The sequence below is a fragment of the Microplitis demolitor genome, chromosome 10, assembly GCF_026212275.2.
Source record: "Microplitis demolitor isolate Queensland-Clemson2020A chromosome 10, iyMicDemo2.1a, whole genome shotgun sequence".
Taxonomy (NCBI): Eukaryota; Metazoa; Arthropoda; class Insecta; order Hymenoptera; family Braconidae; genus Microplitis; species Microplitis demolitor.
Genome location: NC_068554.1, coordinates 6,849,061 through 6,863,967, shown reverse-complemented (window position 1 = coordinate 6,863,967; position 14,907 = coordinate 6,849,061). Strand labels below are relative to the sequence as shown.

Below are 14,907 nucleotides of genomic sequence, written 5' to 3'. Positions count from 1 at the left end.
GTTGAGTTCATAAACTGAAGACCAACTGTGTTACTATGTGATAAGATTCAAACTTTTTATCTAATCAACGAAATATTGTTTTAAATAATATTAACTTTCTATAATTTACGTTTTCAGTATTTATTAATAAGTCAAATAAACACTTTGAATGATTATTTTTTTTAAGTAAACAATTTTATTTATTTTCATTATACATTTATTAAATATAAACAATAAATACAATATTCGCACAACTCAATTGCCAAGCAGTGAGATGTGGTCTGTTAATGATTATTCGTTTACGTAAAAATTATGTTAACACTAGGGTGTTTCAAACAAAAACATTTTTTTTTATGGTATCCAAAAATTGAAAGTATACCTAACAATAAAAATTTTGGTACCAATCCGAGCTCTTAGTAATAATATTAAGGTTTGCCTCAATCCATTTTTCTACTTTCTATTTAAACAACACGGGAAAAAAATTTGTTTTTTTTTCAGCATTTTTCTAGCTCATAAACCAATCAACAAATTTTTATACACGATAATTATTTTTGTAGGAAATTGAACGCTGTACAAAAAAAGTCTCATCGTTTTTTGATAAATCCAACTGTTCAAAAGTTATTTAAGCTTAAAATCAAATTTATAATAAATTTTGAGATCTTTCTATTTTTCTGGCGAAACTATCAGTCTTGTCACGAAATGTTATAGGAACTTTTTTGTAGGTAATTTTATTCCTTACAATTTATTACGAATAAAATTTTTCAAAATTCCGCATTGTTTTCTATTTATTTTCATTTTAGTGTCAAGCTCTTAAAAAAATAGTTTTCTGATTGATTTTAAGAGCTTGATATTGAAATGAAAATAAATATAAAATAATGCGGAATTTCGAAAAACTTTATTGGAAATAATTTGTAAAGAATTAAATTACCTACAAAAAAGTTTTTATGACATTTTGTGATAAGATTGATAGTTTCGTCAAAAAAATAAAAAGATCTCAAAATTGACTATAAATTTGACTTTAAGCCCAAATAACTTTTGAACAGTGAGGTTTATAAAAAAATGATAAGATACTTTTTTTACAGAGCGTTCAATTTTCTACAAAAATAATTATCGTGCATAAAAATCCGTTGATTGGTTTGTGAGCTATAAAATTAATAACTTTAATTTTATTTTTTATTACACGTGAATTCTTAAGTAGAACCCTTTTAAAAATCACTATCCAAATTTTTTTGGTTTAATTATAATTAATAAAAACTTAAAACTGGTAATTCATGGAAAGATTTAGCTGCCGTTTTTTTTATTTACCAGTATTATTATTTTATTTTATTTTATTATTTTTTATAATTAAATTTATGCAAAGACATTTCAATAGTCCAAGATAAAATGGTAAGATAAGTAATAATATTAATAATATGAAGTAAAGAAGAGTAACTCCCACACATGTCTTTGATCCATCCGACAATTGGACCAAAGGAAAATGAAATAATCCCGCTGGAGACCAATTGTAGACCAGAGGCTGCGGGTAATCTTTCAAGGGGCACGTGCTCTGGGACAGCTAAAGCCATGAATATTGTTCTCAATGCTTTTCCGAATCCTATTAGTACTCCAATGGCTAATATTACTTCATAGGAGCTTACATGCGCTAAAACTGATTAAAGAAATAGAAAAAAATCATTTATTTATTTAGTTTAATTTCATATAAACCATAATTACTTATTCGTCCAGCAGCCATACAAGCAATGCCGATCAGAAAAAATGTTCTGTTGTTAAGATTTATCTTGTCTGTAATAAAAGGCACCGAAAATCTGGCAATTACATCCATGGCGCCTAATACTGACATCACAGCAGCGACTTGTGGTTTTTGTAACCCGTAATCAGCGAGAATAAATGGTGTCAGCATTGTGAAGTTCATTTCAACAAAATTTGCGAAATTTATCCCCAGGATTATATTTACAAATACGTGATCTTTCAGTAGATCGAAATCAAAAAACTTAACAACTGCATGGAAAATTTTTTTCCATGAACTTCTTTTCTGCGATTGGTTTTAATAAAAAATATTAGCAAACTTTAATAATACAAATAAGTATATTTTTTTAATTGAGGCTCCTTACCGGATCTTCCTCCTGTTGCCCGTCATCAAACTCACCTCCGGTGAATCCATTTCCGCTAATTTTTCCGATTTTTGAGCCTCAACTTCTTTTTCATCTTTAGCTTCATTTAATATTTCCGTTACTATTACTAATGGAATACTTAATTGCTTTGAAAGTTTTTTTATTTCATTTTCACTAATTTTACAATAAATTAAATACATAATTAATTAAATTTAAAATATACAACTCAAACATTAATATACAGTCGGACCTCGTTATAAGACTATTAGTTTCTCTCTCAGACTATTGCGATACCTGGTCTATAAAAAAGACAGAATTATAGTCTTATAACGAGGTCCGACTGTAATTACTTTTTTAAATATCGAATGTCAGTAAGTGAAAAATTTCTTCTTTACCAGCCGTCAGAATACAGGAGAAAAGGTTCAACTAAATCGCACATGTGGCGCTACTTGTATTTTATAAGCTAATAAAATTTTCTGAATTTTGATGTCACTAATTTAATTAATAATTAATTATTAAGAAACTATAACTTGAATATTTATCTTTATATTCCCAGTCTAAAGTATTTTCAAGTTTATGGAAGAAAATTTTAAAGCCTTGCATATAAAATTTAAACCTAATTTTGTTCCCGCGCATACAAAAAACGCATGTTTGAGTTGTATATAATTTAAAAAAGTTTTTTTAATTATAATAAAATTACCTGTTACCATTTTTCATATTTTCGTTATTTAACGTCGAAAGACTTGAATTTTTTATGGAACCCATAGAAAGATATAATTTTGAGTTTTCATGTTCGTAATTTTTATTCGACGACAAAGACGTCAACGAAGTCTGTTTTTGAGAAAACCTATAAGTTAATATTAATTATTAATTATTAATTAGTAACGAATAAAAAAAATTAAAAAATTACCATCCATCATTCGAACGTGACATCATTGGAGTTCCAGGAGTAATTACATCAATGCCAATCGCCCCCTTTCCTTCGTCGTCATAATAAAGATATTGGCTACCAAATTTACTCAGTCGTTTTTCAATAATTCTATCTCTCTTTACCGAATTTTCATCATCAAATTTTTTCATTAGTAAACTATCTTCATGATCAATTGTATCTTTAGATACTTTTTTAGCGTGCCACATTACTGGTTGTAAAAGTAATGCACAAGCGACTGCGTTCAATGAAATTCCACTTAAAATTAACAGAGTTCCAGGTACTCCAAAAATAGGCATCAGAATTGTAATAATCTATGGTAAATAAATCCTTTAATACATTACTTTTATTATCTCCCGTGTGAAAAAATTTCGTTCCAAAAATGTTCCAAAAACGTTTCTGTCAATGGACTTCCAAAATTGAGACAATTCTGAACTTGGAGCTGTCATTTTTGGATCTTTAAAATAATTATAGAAGTGTGAAAAATTTTTAACTAAGGTAAACGCACCAATTAATGACACTATAAAAGACAAGATTATAATGCCATTTTTTTTACCATATTAACGATTAATGTTATTGAATTTGGATTTTAACATTGTCTTAATTAATCTTTTAACTAACCAAATTCACGATTTTAGATAATAATAAATTAGATTTACTAATTAATTTCAAGTGATAAAATAAATAACCAGGATACACCAATTATTGATAGGTTAAAAACTCGACTGATCTAACTATTGACATGCTGTTGTTCCAATTATTGACACCCATAATGCGCAAGCGTCATTAATTTGTAGAACTAAATGTAAGAAATAAAGTCTTCAAATAATTTCTAATTTGTTAATTGTCGTTCAATTAATTGGACGAATTTTAATCACAAAACTATTCCAAATATTTTTTAATCAAACGAAAATTTAAATCGATTAATTACTTTTTTTATAACAATTCAATTGTCGTTAAGGTTTGCAACAGACTTATGTTTAAAAAAAAGACGTTATGGCGCTGTCTACTAACCTGTTAATATGAGATACTACTTCAATATTACGTATTAATTATTGACACTCACTATTTTAAAATTAAAAATCATAAAATTTACTGCAAATATATCATATTGTTAATTTTTCATATTTTATTTCTTTATAAGGTAAAAAGTTGGTGTGATTAGATGAAAAAAAAAAAATCATCGTTTTAAAAGGCTGCTATTCTAACCGGAATAGGTAAGAAAGTTTACGTTCGTAAGCTGTTTTGACAGATGCGAATAAATTTATTTTTTTTTATTAATAAATATTTGATATTTTTCATTAACAGTAATTTTTTTTTTAATTTTTCAATTATAAAGATTGTTAATAAACGTATACTATTATTATTGATATAGTAGGTAATTAAATATGTCTTTAAATAATAAGATAGAGTGTCAATAATTGAACCCTTGTCAATAATTGGTGCTGTTACCTTAGAATTGAAATTTCCAACTAGATTAGAATTGACAATTTTGTGAGTTCATAATTAGTGTTCCAATCAAATTTTCTGGACTATTTTTGAACAATTCAAAAAATGAAAAAAATTCTGATGAAAGTAAAAAAATGTTCATAATTATTTTCAAATCATTTTTATTTTTTTTTGCCTCGTACCTGAATGATTCTGGTAAAAGTCGAAAATGTTCATAATTACTCAGTAATTCATTTTTTTTTAAATGTTCTTCGAACCCAAAAAATTATCAAATCAAATTATTTTTGTTCAAAATATAAAAAAGAAATGCGCAGATAAGCCTACACCAGTTAAAAATCGTTCACTTTATAATTTTTTCAAAGTTCCAAAAATGTTCAGCTTAAAGTTCAGAATTGTCTCATATAAATTTTAGAAGTTCACTCTCATGAACGGATTTTGAACATTTTTTGAACGAATTTTTTTACACGGGCTATTAAATTTTTAATTTAATAATAAATAAAATACTTGAGGCATTATTATTGGTCCCAATCCAGTACAAGTCCAACTTAAACCAACAGCTATTTTCCTTTTTGCTTTAAAATATGTATTCAATGCCAACGCATTTGCTGACAATGTTATTCCTAATCCGCCAGCTTTATTAAAAATTTACTCATTTATTATTCATGTAAAAAAAATTTGTTCTGTAGATGTTTAATAAATCTTTAATACAATTAACTTTTCAATGTGAGACAATTAATCAATTTCATTTTAACTTCGCAAACATATTTTATGTACAAGCTTAAAATGAAGCTGAAGCTAGCCGTCGTAATAAGTAGCGGCCACGTAAAAAATTGCTGGCCGCTACTTATTACGGCCGCTAGTTTCAGCTTCATCAAGCTCTAAAAAATTCAGATCAGAGCAAAATAAAAAAAAAAGGTACAAAATTTCAAAATTTTTTCTACTTTTGGTTTTATTATAAGCAAGAAAAAAAATGAGCATTTTAAAAATGGACACAAAAGTAATTTATATCGGAGATTAAAAGGCCATCGAGTGTACACGTTTCGAAAACGGGGGTTGAGAAAAAAAGTAAATATATATAAACTATGACGGTTTTAATCATTTCTTAATTTCTTTTGATTGAGCAATTAGTTTTTAAAATAGTTTTAACTATAAAATAGTATGTTACGTGGCGAGCTAAGACGATTTAAAACAAGGGTGAAGTTTCTTAATATCACTTAAGTTCTGAAACTGTATTTTGTCCCGTGCCACACAATTTTTTTTCATATTATCTGCATTGATACTGAGAGTTTTAATGTCTGGGGCCAGTCAAAACAGGTCAATTTCCTTTAACAATTTTTAACTTTCCGATATGAAAATTGAAAATTTTCAGAAAAAGTGACGTTATTGATTTCGGTCCGATTTTCGGAAATTCGGGTTGAGTAGCTTACAAGTTATACGAAAAATAACAATCAAATAAAATTTTTTTCAAGCTTTTGTTTCATAATTCATAAATTGCTTAACCGATTTGTTTCATCAAATCTAAAAAATTTATATATTTTTGGTTCAACCGTTTTTTCAGCTAAAGGAGTTCAAAAATTTATCAATAGTAACGTTTTCGTGCTCTGCGAGTTCGAAAACAACGGGAAGTTTTGGGGTTGGCCGACGGTGTCAACCGTTTTGCAGAGTTTTTCTATTGAAACTCATAGTATTTTTAAAATTTTTCAAACGCAACTGTCTGATTGGTCATTAGAATGAGATAAATATTCAGAGATTTACAATAAACAAATGCAATCTTGACAGGAACGAAGTTAAGTCGGAAACTAATGAGTTTCTTCTCTATAGGAACCTAGAATTGATAGAATTCATTTTTAAATAAAATTTGTAAGAATTAAAAAAAAAAGTTCTTCAATATTTTCGGCATCTAAATAATTTGAAAAAACCCGAATGAATTGATGGAGAAAAAATATTGACTATTCTAGTAGTTTAGTTTTTAATTATTTTCTTAAAAAATTATCGTTTTCGAGTGCACACACTGATGACCCTTAAATGAAGTTAAAAAGAAGTTCAGATTGAAGTTCTAGGTTGTCTCGCATTTTAAAGTTCGCCTAATATCTTTGAAACTAGTTTATTTTACACCAACTGCGTAATTAAATAATTAAATTGGATTGAAAAATTAAAGATATTGATTTATTCAAAGATATGATTACCATAAAAGATTCCAAGAAAGATAAGGAAGCCACTGAATGATGTAATTGTCGATAAAATAGCTGTCGAGGTCGCAGCAACTAACGCGCCAATCAATGATACTTTTCTGAAGGTATATTTTCTAAATACTGGTCCATTAGCCAAACCTATTTAATTAATTAAAAGTATATAAATATTATATAATTAATAATGATAATGATATTTTATACATCAGAAAAATGCTTTGATAACAATCGACCTAGTTGCAAGTGAATAAATATATTAAATATTTATTCTTACTATTGACTTCGTGATAATGAGATCGCAATACAAATACCAATAATAATCTATACATAAGTATTTTGATAAATAAAAACTAAAAATAAATTACACTAATAAAAATGATTGCGTGGTTTTAAAAAGTCCATCTGCTAATTTCATTTACGGTTTTGCTTTGGACTTCGTGCTCAATAAATAAAAATTATAAATTAACGTCTGTATGAATAAAAGTTAAATATAAAAATAAACAACATATTTATTTTAAATCTGATAATAAATAATCGCGATATTTTATCACGATAAAATCAAAGAAATTTTATTGTTTGATAAGGATTTTTTTTTCTGTTACCTATGAAAGCAATCATTGCTAAATTAACATTTAAAATAATTGTTGTCTCTGATGACGTTATGCCGAGCTGTTTAAATCGGTCACGAAATATTAATCCAAATGATTGCAGTAGCGCCAATAAACAAAACTATAATTTATTTAAAATAATTAGCCATAGTAAAAAAAAAACATTTTAAATAATAATAATAATAAACTTACATTTGAAAAACCAACAGCTAAAATAATTATCCAACCCCATCCTCCATCAGGTGGCAAAAAATCTTTTTCCAAAATATTTTCTATTTTTTTATTTTTTTTATTCAACATTTTTATTTTTAAATAAAAATTTCAAATTCAAATATTTTTTAGGCATAAAAAATATGAATGGATAATCGATAGTTAACTCGGCGAGTAAACTGTAAGAACTGAACGTAAAATGATAGTTCAAAGATTATGTGTTTCTAGCACGTGACTTATCATTACATACTCAATGAAATCCACGGACACTTAAATGTACAAAGCGAGTCAATGTTTGCATACTCAATCCTTTTTAAAGCTTCATTAATTGTTTTTCTATTAAACGCAACATTTTATTAATTGGGTACTTTTCATATTAACAATTATTTAAATTATTCAAATCCGATTTTTGTCGTTAGCTAATAAATAATTGTCACTGTTATCGATTATACGTCGCGAGAGATTTAGAAACTTGTGACTGAATACAAGTTAACAATTTTATAGATAAATATTGAGTTAACTGCAGCTACTGCAGTCGGTGAAAGTTATGTCAAGAACACGGTTAGTGTGGCATGTACTCATTTATATCCTTTCAATTTAATTGTAAAAAATTATTTCCCATAATTCTAATGTCAGATTATTTTTAAAAAAGTATTAATTAATAAATTAGTTATTAATTTAGAGAAAGATAAATTTTTAAAAATAATTATTAACAAAATTTTTTTATTAAATAATTATACTAATATATAATAATATACAATGTATAAAAAACAATATAACTATTAATTGGTTTATTAATTAATTAATTTATTTATTTATTTAACTAATTATTTCATTTTTTTCTTGATTTGTTCTTCTACTCTTGATGGCTTCCCATGCAAACTCAATGCCCCAGTTAATGAAACATACAACAATTAATGAATTCATTGAGTGTAAACAAATTCTATAACTGCCACTGTAGTCCCGAATGTATCCTAAAATTAGTTTTTTTTTTAATTATCTAATTAGCATTAATTTATAGATATTAGTGATAAAAAAAATTATTTACCAACGATCGGGCTGAATACTAGTGAAAAGATCCCTTTTGATACCATATAAAATCCATATGCATGCGGCAAAATCTTGAGTGAACATGTTTCCGAGACTGAGAGATTCAAATTTTGTATCACAGCTCCTCGGATGAACCCATTTATCACCAGGATTGCATAGAGCCAGATACCTTTTGTACGTTCGGCAAAAACTGTAATAATAGAATTATTAAAAATTAATGTATTAATAGATACAGTATTAGTAATTAATAACTTACTAGATCTACCAATAGCGAGACACAGTACATTTACCCAAAACAGACGTCTTTTTTTAAATCCAAATTTGTCATAAATAATAGGCAATAATAATCGAGACAAAATATCCGTAAACGCTGTCAGTGATAAACAAAATGCAACTTCAGCTTCAGACATTCCTATTTATAAATATATCTTTAATTAATTCATTCATTTATTTGTTTAATTATTATTAATTTCTTTATACTGTGAAAAATTAGGAGTGAATTCTAAAAAAAATTACTTTTCGTGCGGAGTAAATACACATGGAGAGAAATTTATGGTAACAATTACAATATTTTATAGGAATAGTTCCCATATCGTATGGTGACAGGTTTTTGGAATACCGATGATAGGAATGCCACCCATACAAATTATAGTAACTATTTTTATCTATATGGGTTACCATAAACTGTAGTAAAGGTTACCATGGTATATGTCACTTACTCCCATAATCTATGGTAAAAGTTATCATAATACTATGGCAATAATTACCATGATACTATGGTAATGGGTACCATAATATTATGGTAACGATTACTATAACATATAGAAATTGTTCATATTATGGGAACAATTACCATAATATTATGGTAGTAGTTCCCAGACATTATGGAAATTATGATCATAATATATGGTAACGTTTACCGTAGTAGTATAGGGCTTATTCTCATACGCAACTAAAAATCGTTCTAATGTGGATATAGAAATAATTCCTATACGACTATGGGAACTATTTCCATGAGTATGGTAATCATTACCATAATACATAGAAACTTCTATTATAATTACGGGAATGGTTTCCATACACGGAGAGAAATTTACGGTAACCGTTCCTAATATATTTATGAATATCATCCCATACCGTTATGGTGATGATTACTTGGAATCATGGGATACAGGCCCATACTTTCTGGGAAAAGTTCCCATAAGTATGGGAACAATTTCCATTATTATGGTAACAGTTCCCATATTGCATGTAAAAAAACTATGGTAATGATTACCATATTTATAGGAATAGTTTCATAAGCAATAAAAACCAATCCTATATACATATTGTAACGGTTCCTAAGTGTATATGGGAATAAACTCTATATATTATGGTAATTATTCGCTTCATATTATGGTCATCGTTCCCATTATACCATGGTAGACCTTACCATATATTATGAAAGTAATAGTTTCCATATATATGATTATGGTTGCCATAATGTTATGGAAATAGTGGCTATAATGTTAAGGTAATGGTTATCATATGTTATTGTAATAGTTACCATAATGTTATGATAACGGTTATAGTAACAATTACTATAATATTATAGTAATGATTACTATAATATATATGGATACCGTTCCTATAATCAACAGTTTAAAAATACCGATTACCATAGGTTATGAAAACCATTCCCATAATATATTGTAATTGTTACCATAAAGTTCTGTCCATGTAGTTATGGAAACTTTTCTCAAAAATCATGGGCATATATCCCATAGTCCAAAGTTATTGCTATAGTAATATAGTAATAAAATATAGTATATATAAAGTAATATAAGATATATCCTACACGCTGATAAAAAAGTGGTAATACTTCCCATCTTAACGAAGTAATTATTCCCATCTTTACATTTTAATGATTCTTATTCTTTTGTGTTAATTTTTCTTTTCGGAGATGGTAACGATTCTTATCCGTGATGATAATCATTACTATCTCAGAAGGCAAAATTAAAAAATTTTTCAGACAAGAAATATTACTATCTAGATGGTAATTATTACTATCGGCAACAGTAATTATTACTATACAAAAAAAATAGTTAACATAAAAGCATAATAATGATTATCATATACAGATGGTAATCCTTCCCTATTACAAGATGGTGATAGCATTTTTTTTCAGCTTATAACGTTACGGGTTCATGTTCCATAAACGTACGAGGAACGGTTACCATAAGTTTCTCTCCATGTATAGGGAGTTTTTTTTTCAGCGAAACGATTTCGGAGGAATGGAGATTATTTCAATCACCATTTACTCTTAACCACGGTTTAAATTTAAAAATAAACTTCCTTTCAAAATGAAATTAACTTCGAAGTGATTGTATAAATTTAATCCGCGTTCACTCTTAAAATTTTTTACAAAGTAAAGAATAATTATACATACCAATAGTATCACGTAAAAAAAATGGCGTCACTAATTTAAAATTAACTTCAGAAACAGCAAATAGACTTAGCCCAAAAATGACATTTAAATATGAGTAATTATTTAATAAATCTAAATTAAATATATCAGTAAATGTTTTTAAAAAAGTCAAACATTTTTGGTCTTGTTTATTATCTAATTTATTAAGAGATTCATTTAAATTTTTTTCTGCCTCAGTTTTTTCCATTAGCGGCAGCTCAGTTTCATCGCAAATTTTTTTATTTGTTTCAATCTGTAAATTAATAACAACAATATCAATATTTGATAATTTAAATTAATAATAAATAAAAAAAAAATTATCATTGACTTATTACTTTGACAATTGAAATTTTTTTACAGGTTTTGGTTTCAAGAGGTCGTAATAAACAAGCTCCGACAATAGAATGCATTGTCCAGGCGCCAATTATCATCATGGTTCCTCTGAATCCATAGAGCCCAAGTAGGAAATGACCTGCCTAAATATAACTTTATTATTTAATTTTGTATATAATAATAAATGAATAAATTTGAATTAAAATTACTTGTGGAACGATCATCATTGCGATGGCTGTACCAGCAGAAGAATAACTGACAGCTTGACCACGTTTCTTATCAAAGTATATATTCAATGCTATGAATGATGATGCAATTGCCAACCCATTTCCTATACCTTAAAAAATAATTCATTTTTTATGAATCAAAATTAGGGCAGACAGAGAGGGGAGGTCTCTAAGAAAAAGATATTAACAATCTGAGCTATTTTTACTTGTTCTATTTTTTTTTATCTTCAAATAAGTATTTAGAGGGGATGGGATCCAGCTGTTAAAATCTAAAATCTAAAATATGGGATCAAATGAGCACCTGTCAAAAATTCAATTCAGACTTCAAAATTTTTGTAAAATAGTCAAAATTATCCCATGATTTCTATCTGCTATTCGGTTAAAAAAAAAGATTTCGGTGCCTTATAGGCTCTGTAAAAAATTTGTGAACGCGGATTAAATCTGCAGTGAATTGGGAGTGAATGCGAAGTAGATTTTTTTATTTATTTAAACCCTTCGCAGTGAAATTTCCTCTGAAGAGGAATTTATTTTAATACTAAAACTCAGGATTAGAGTGAAAGTAGATAAAAATAAAATTCAAATCATGTCGAAATTACTCTTTTTCAAACACAAAAACTCCATATTAACTCCGTACGCGCATTGATTTTTTTTAAACTCCAAAACTTTGGACCAGAGTAAATTTAAATTGAAGTGAAACCCATATTTACTCCGAATTAACTCCTAATTTTTGACAGTAAAAATCGCAAGGGTACCGTCTGACCTCCCCTTTCTCTTGTTTAAGATGATTATCAATTCATTAACAATTGTTAATTAAAGTACTTAAAAACATTTATCACTTTGATTACAATAAAATAATTGCTTAACATAAAAGATGATAAATCAAAAGTCAATACACATATTTTTTAATTAAGTTAAAATAATGAAATACTATAAACAGAGTATAAATTTGTTAATATTAATTCCCTTATTTATATAATTAAAAATTTTAAATGCTAAAATTACAGAATTTAAATTCTTTTTTTTTTAAATTAAACATTCGTGTAATCTTTAAAATTGTGTACACAAGACAACTTTTTTTTTAAATATCATTACATCATTACATGTGATCTAAGACATTTCTTACTTTACTTCCCTAGGTGTGTGATATACTATTTTAGGACTAGAAAAAGTTTCTTGTTGCAAAAAAATTTTTCTCACTCCAAAAAAATTTTTTTTCCAATTCATAGCGTAAATATTTCTTGGGGCCAATAAAAATTTTTTTGAAGCGAGTAATAGTATATTACACATCTAGGGAAGTGTAATATACTATTGCGCTAAGAAATCTTTTACACATAAATATAATGTGCAGTTCATATAAACAATCAAATCTTATAATTTAAGTACCAAGAAATATTTATTAACTCCTGTATTTTTTTTTAATTATTGAAATGATTGTTAATTAAAATACTTTAATTAATATTAATCAAAAAATATATAATTATTAAGTAATAAGTATTTAAATTATTCATTACCATTTAGAATACTGTAAGTAATGAGAATATGTGTAAAACTGTTAGCAAATGACGTAAGTGTCAATCCAGTACAACAAAGTACAGCTCCAACTGCCGCAACTTTTCTAAACGAAAATTTGTTCAATAATGGCCCCACAAAAATACCTAAAAAAAAAAATTTTTTTTTTAATTTTTCCACCAACAATAAGGTAAAAGACCCAGTACCCGATCACTCACGTCATTGTATATCTATAACTAAATTTCATAATATAGATACACACATATATATGGAGTGATCGAGTATTAGTTCTCTGATCAGGTATTGGCCCGCATAAAAATATTATACATGAGTTTACCATATATGTTACAGATATACATATGAAATCTTATATAGAACCATACATATTTTGATTTTGGTAGATTTTATTATATTTCTATATGTTTTCTCTCATACGATTTCATATATTTTCATATAATTTCAATATACACGGAAAGAAAATTATGGGAATGGTTCCTATAATTTTTTGAAATTTCATTCTATACCAATATAGGAATGACGACCGTAAATATGGGAGCAGTTCCTATATTTATAGGAATGTTACCCATAATTATAGGAATAGTTCCTATAATTATAGGAATGATACCCATACCATTCCTATAATATTATAGGAACCATTCCTATGATATTGTGGGAATGGTTCCCATACTATTATGGGAATCATTCCTATACCATTATGGGAACCATTCCTATAATATGATGGGAACCATTCCTATAATATTATGGGAATGGTTCCCATACTATCATGAAAATATTTATCAAAGAAAAGTGTGAAAACTACTTCTACACGGAAAGAAAATTATAGGAAGTATTCCTATGTATTATGGGAATGGTTCCCATACTATCATGAAAATATTTATCAAAGAAAAGTGTGAAAACTACTTCTACACGGAAAGAAAATTATAGGAAGTATTCCTATGTATTATGGAAATGGTTCCCATAATGGTATAGGGATGGTTCCTATAATATATAGGAACCATTCTTATAATATAATGGGTACAATGCCTTTACCATTATGGGAACCATTCCCATAATACATAGGAATACCTCCTATAATTTTCTTTCCGTGTATTATTTATATATATATGGAAACAAATAAGAATACATATATAATTATCAACATATGTAATACATGTATGTATTAGCTTGTAAACTTACTATCATATATTTATATATATAATAAGTTGTATATGTAGTATACAGCTTCCATACAGGTACAGATATAAGAAAATATACGTTATTTTCGGCCACTTATATGGTCTCGTATTTACTATATATTTTTCTATATATATTTATCATATATGGTATTTTTATGCGGGGGGTTTCTTACATAAAAAAAAAAAACAAACGTACCTGAAAAATTTGCACATGCATCAAAAACACTAGGAAACGTTGACATTTTAGTAGAATCAATTTTTAAATCTGTCAATAAATCATGAAATATAAGACCAAATGAAGGTTCAAGTGACCTCAGTGACAGCTAAAAATAATAAAAGTTGTTAAATCATTAAAATAATATTAATTAGATAAAAATTTACCGTAATAAGGCTGCTGCCAAGGCAAACAAACCACCCCCAGCCACCATCGGGTGCTTGAGATCTCTCCTCATCCTTGATAGTTTTTTTCTGCGACATATTCACGGTGAATATGTCAAAATATAATAAAATTTCTTCTTCTTTTTCTTCTGCCTCTTCCTCTTTATCTTCTTTTTGTTCTTGTTTGCTATGATTTTATAATAACAAGTACCTTCAAACTCACCAATTAATTTAATACTGGATACACATAACAAGCTGCTGAACGCTTCTTTCGTCATACCAGACTTATCTTTC

At 27.3% G+C, this 14,907-nt stretch overlaps 2 protein-coding genes across 2 annotated transcripts; both read right to left on the bottom strand.

The window, feature by feature from the left end:
* Positions 1-1,070: 1,070 nt before the first annotated feature.
* Positions 1,071-7,635, bottom strand: LOC103570488 (uncharacterized). Its single transcript, XM_008548255.3, has 9 exons — positions 7,457-7,635; positions 7,259-7,385; positions 6,654-6,797; positions 4,972-5,099; positions 3,001-3,332; positions 2,791-2,937; positions 2,126-2,264; positions 1,693-2,011; positions 1,071-1,627 (listed from the first exon to the last, which is right to left on the bottom strand). Exons 1-9 carry the CDS (start codon positions 7,562-7,564, stop codon positions 1,311-1,313), a joined length of 1,761 nt encoding a protein of 586 aa, XP_008546477.1. The 5' UTR covers positions 7,565-7,635; the 3' UTR covers positions 1,071-1,310.
* Positions 7,636-8,305: 670 nt separating this feature from the next.
* On the bottom strand, positions 8,306-14,862 carry LOC103570489 (monocarboxylate transporter 12; the record flags this gene model as incomplete). The annotated part of the gene is made up of 9 exons (XM_053742163.1): positions 14,617-14,862; positions 14,432-14,558; positions 13,042-13,185; positions 11,513-11,640; positions 11,306-11,446; positions 10,953-11,223; positions 8,781-8,936; positions 8,523-8,714; positions 8,306-8,448 (listed from the first exon to the last, which is right to left on the bottom strand). Coding segments are annotated over exons 1-9 (1,398 nt in total), but the record flags the coding sequence as incomplete, so codon positions are not given.
* Positions 14,863-14,907: the final 45 nt, after the last annotated feature.

Excerpts from the sequence above, each read along its gene's own strand:
- LOC103570488 (XM_008548255.3), bottom strand. The coding sequence starts at position 7,564 with ATGTTGAATAAAAAAAATAAAAAAATAGAAAATATTTTGGAAAAAGAT. Across the intron at positions 6,798-7,258 it reads AGCAATGATTGCTTTCATAG|GTTTGGCTAATGGACCAGTA; the intron begins GTAACAGAAAAA and ends TTAATTAAATAG. Across the intron at positions 2,012-2,125 it reads CGGAAATGGATTCACCGGAG|AAAAGAAGTTCATGGAAAAA; the intron begins GTGAGTTTGATG and ends AACCAATCGCAG.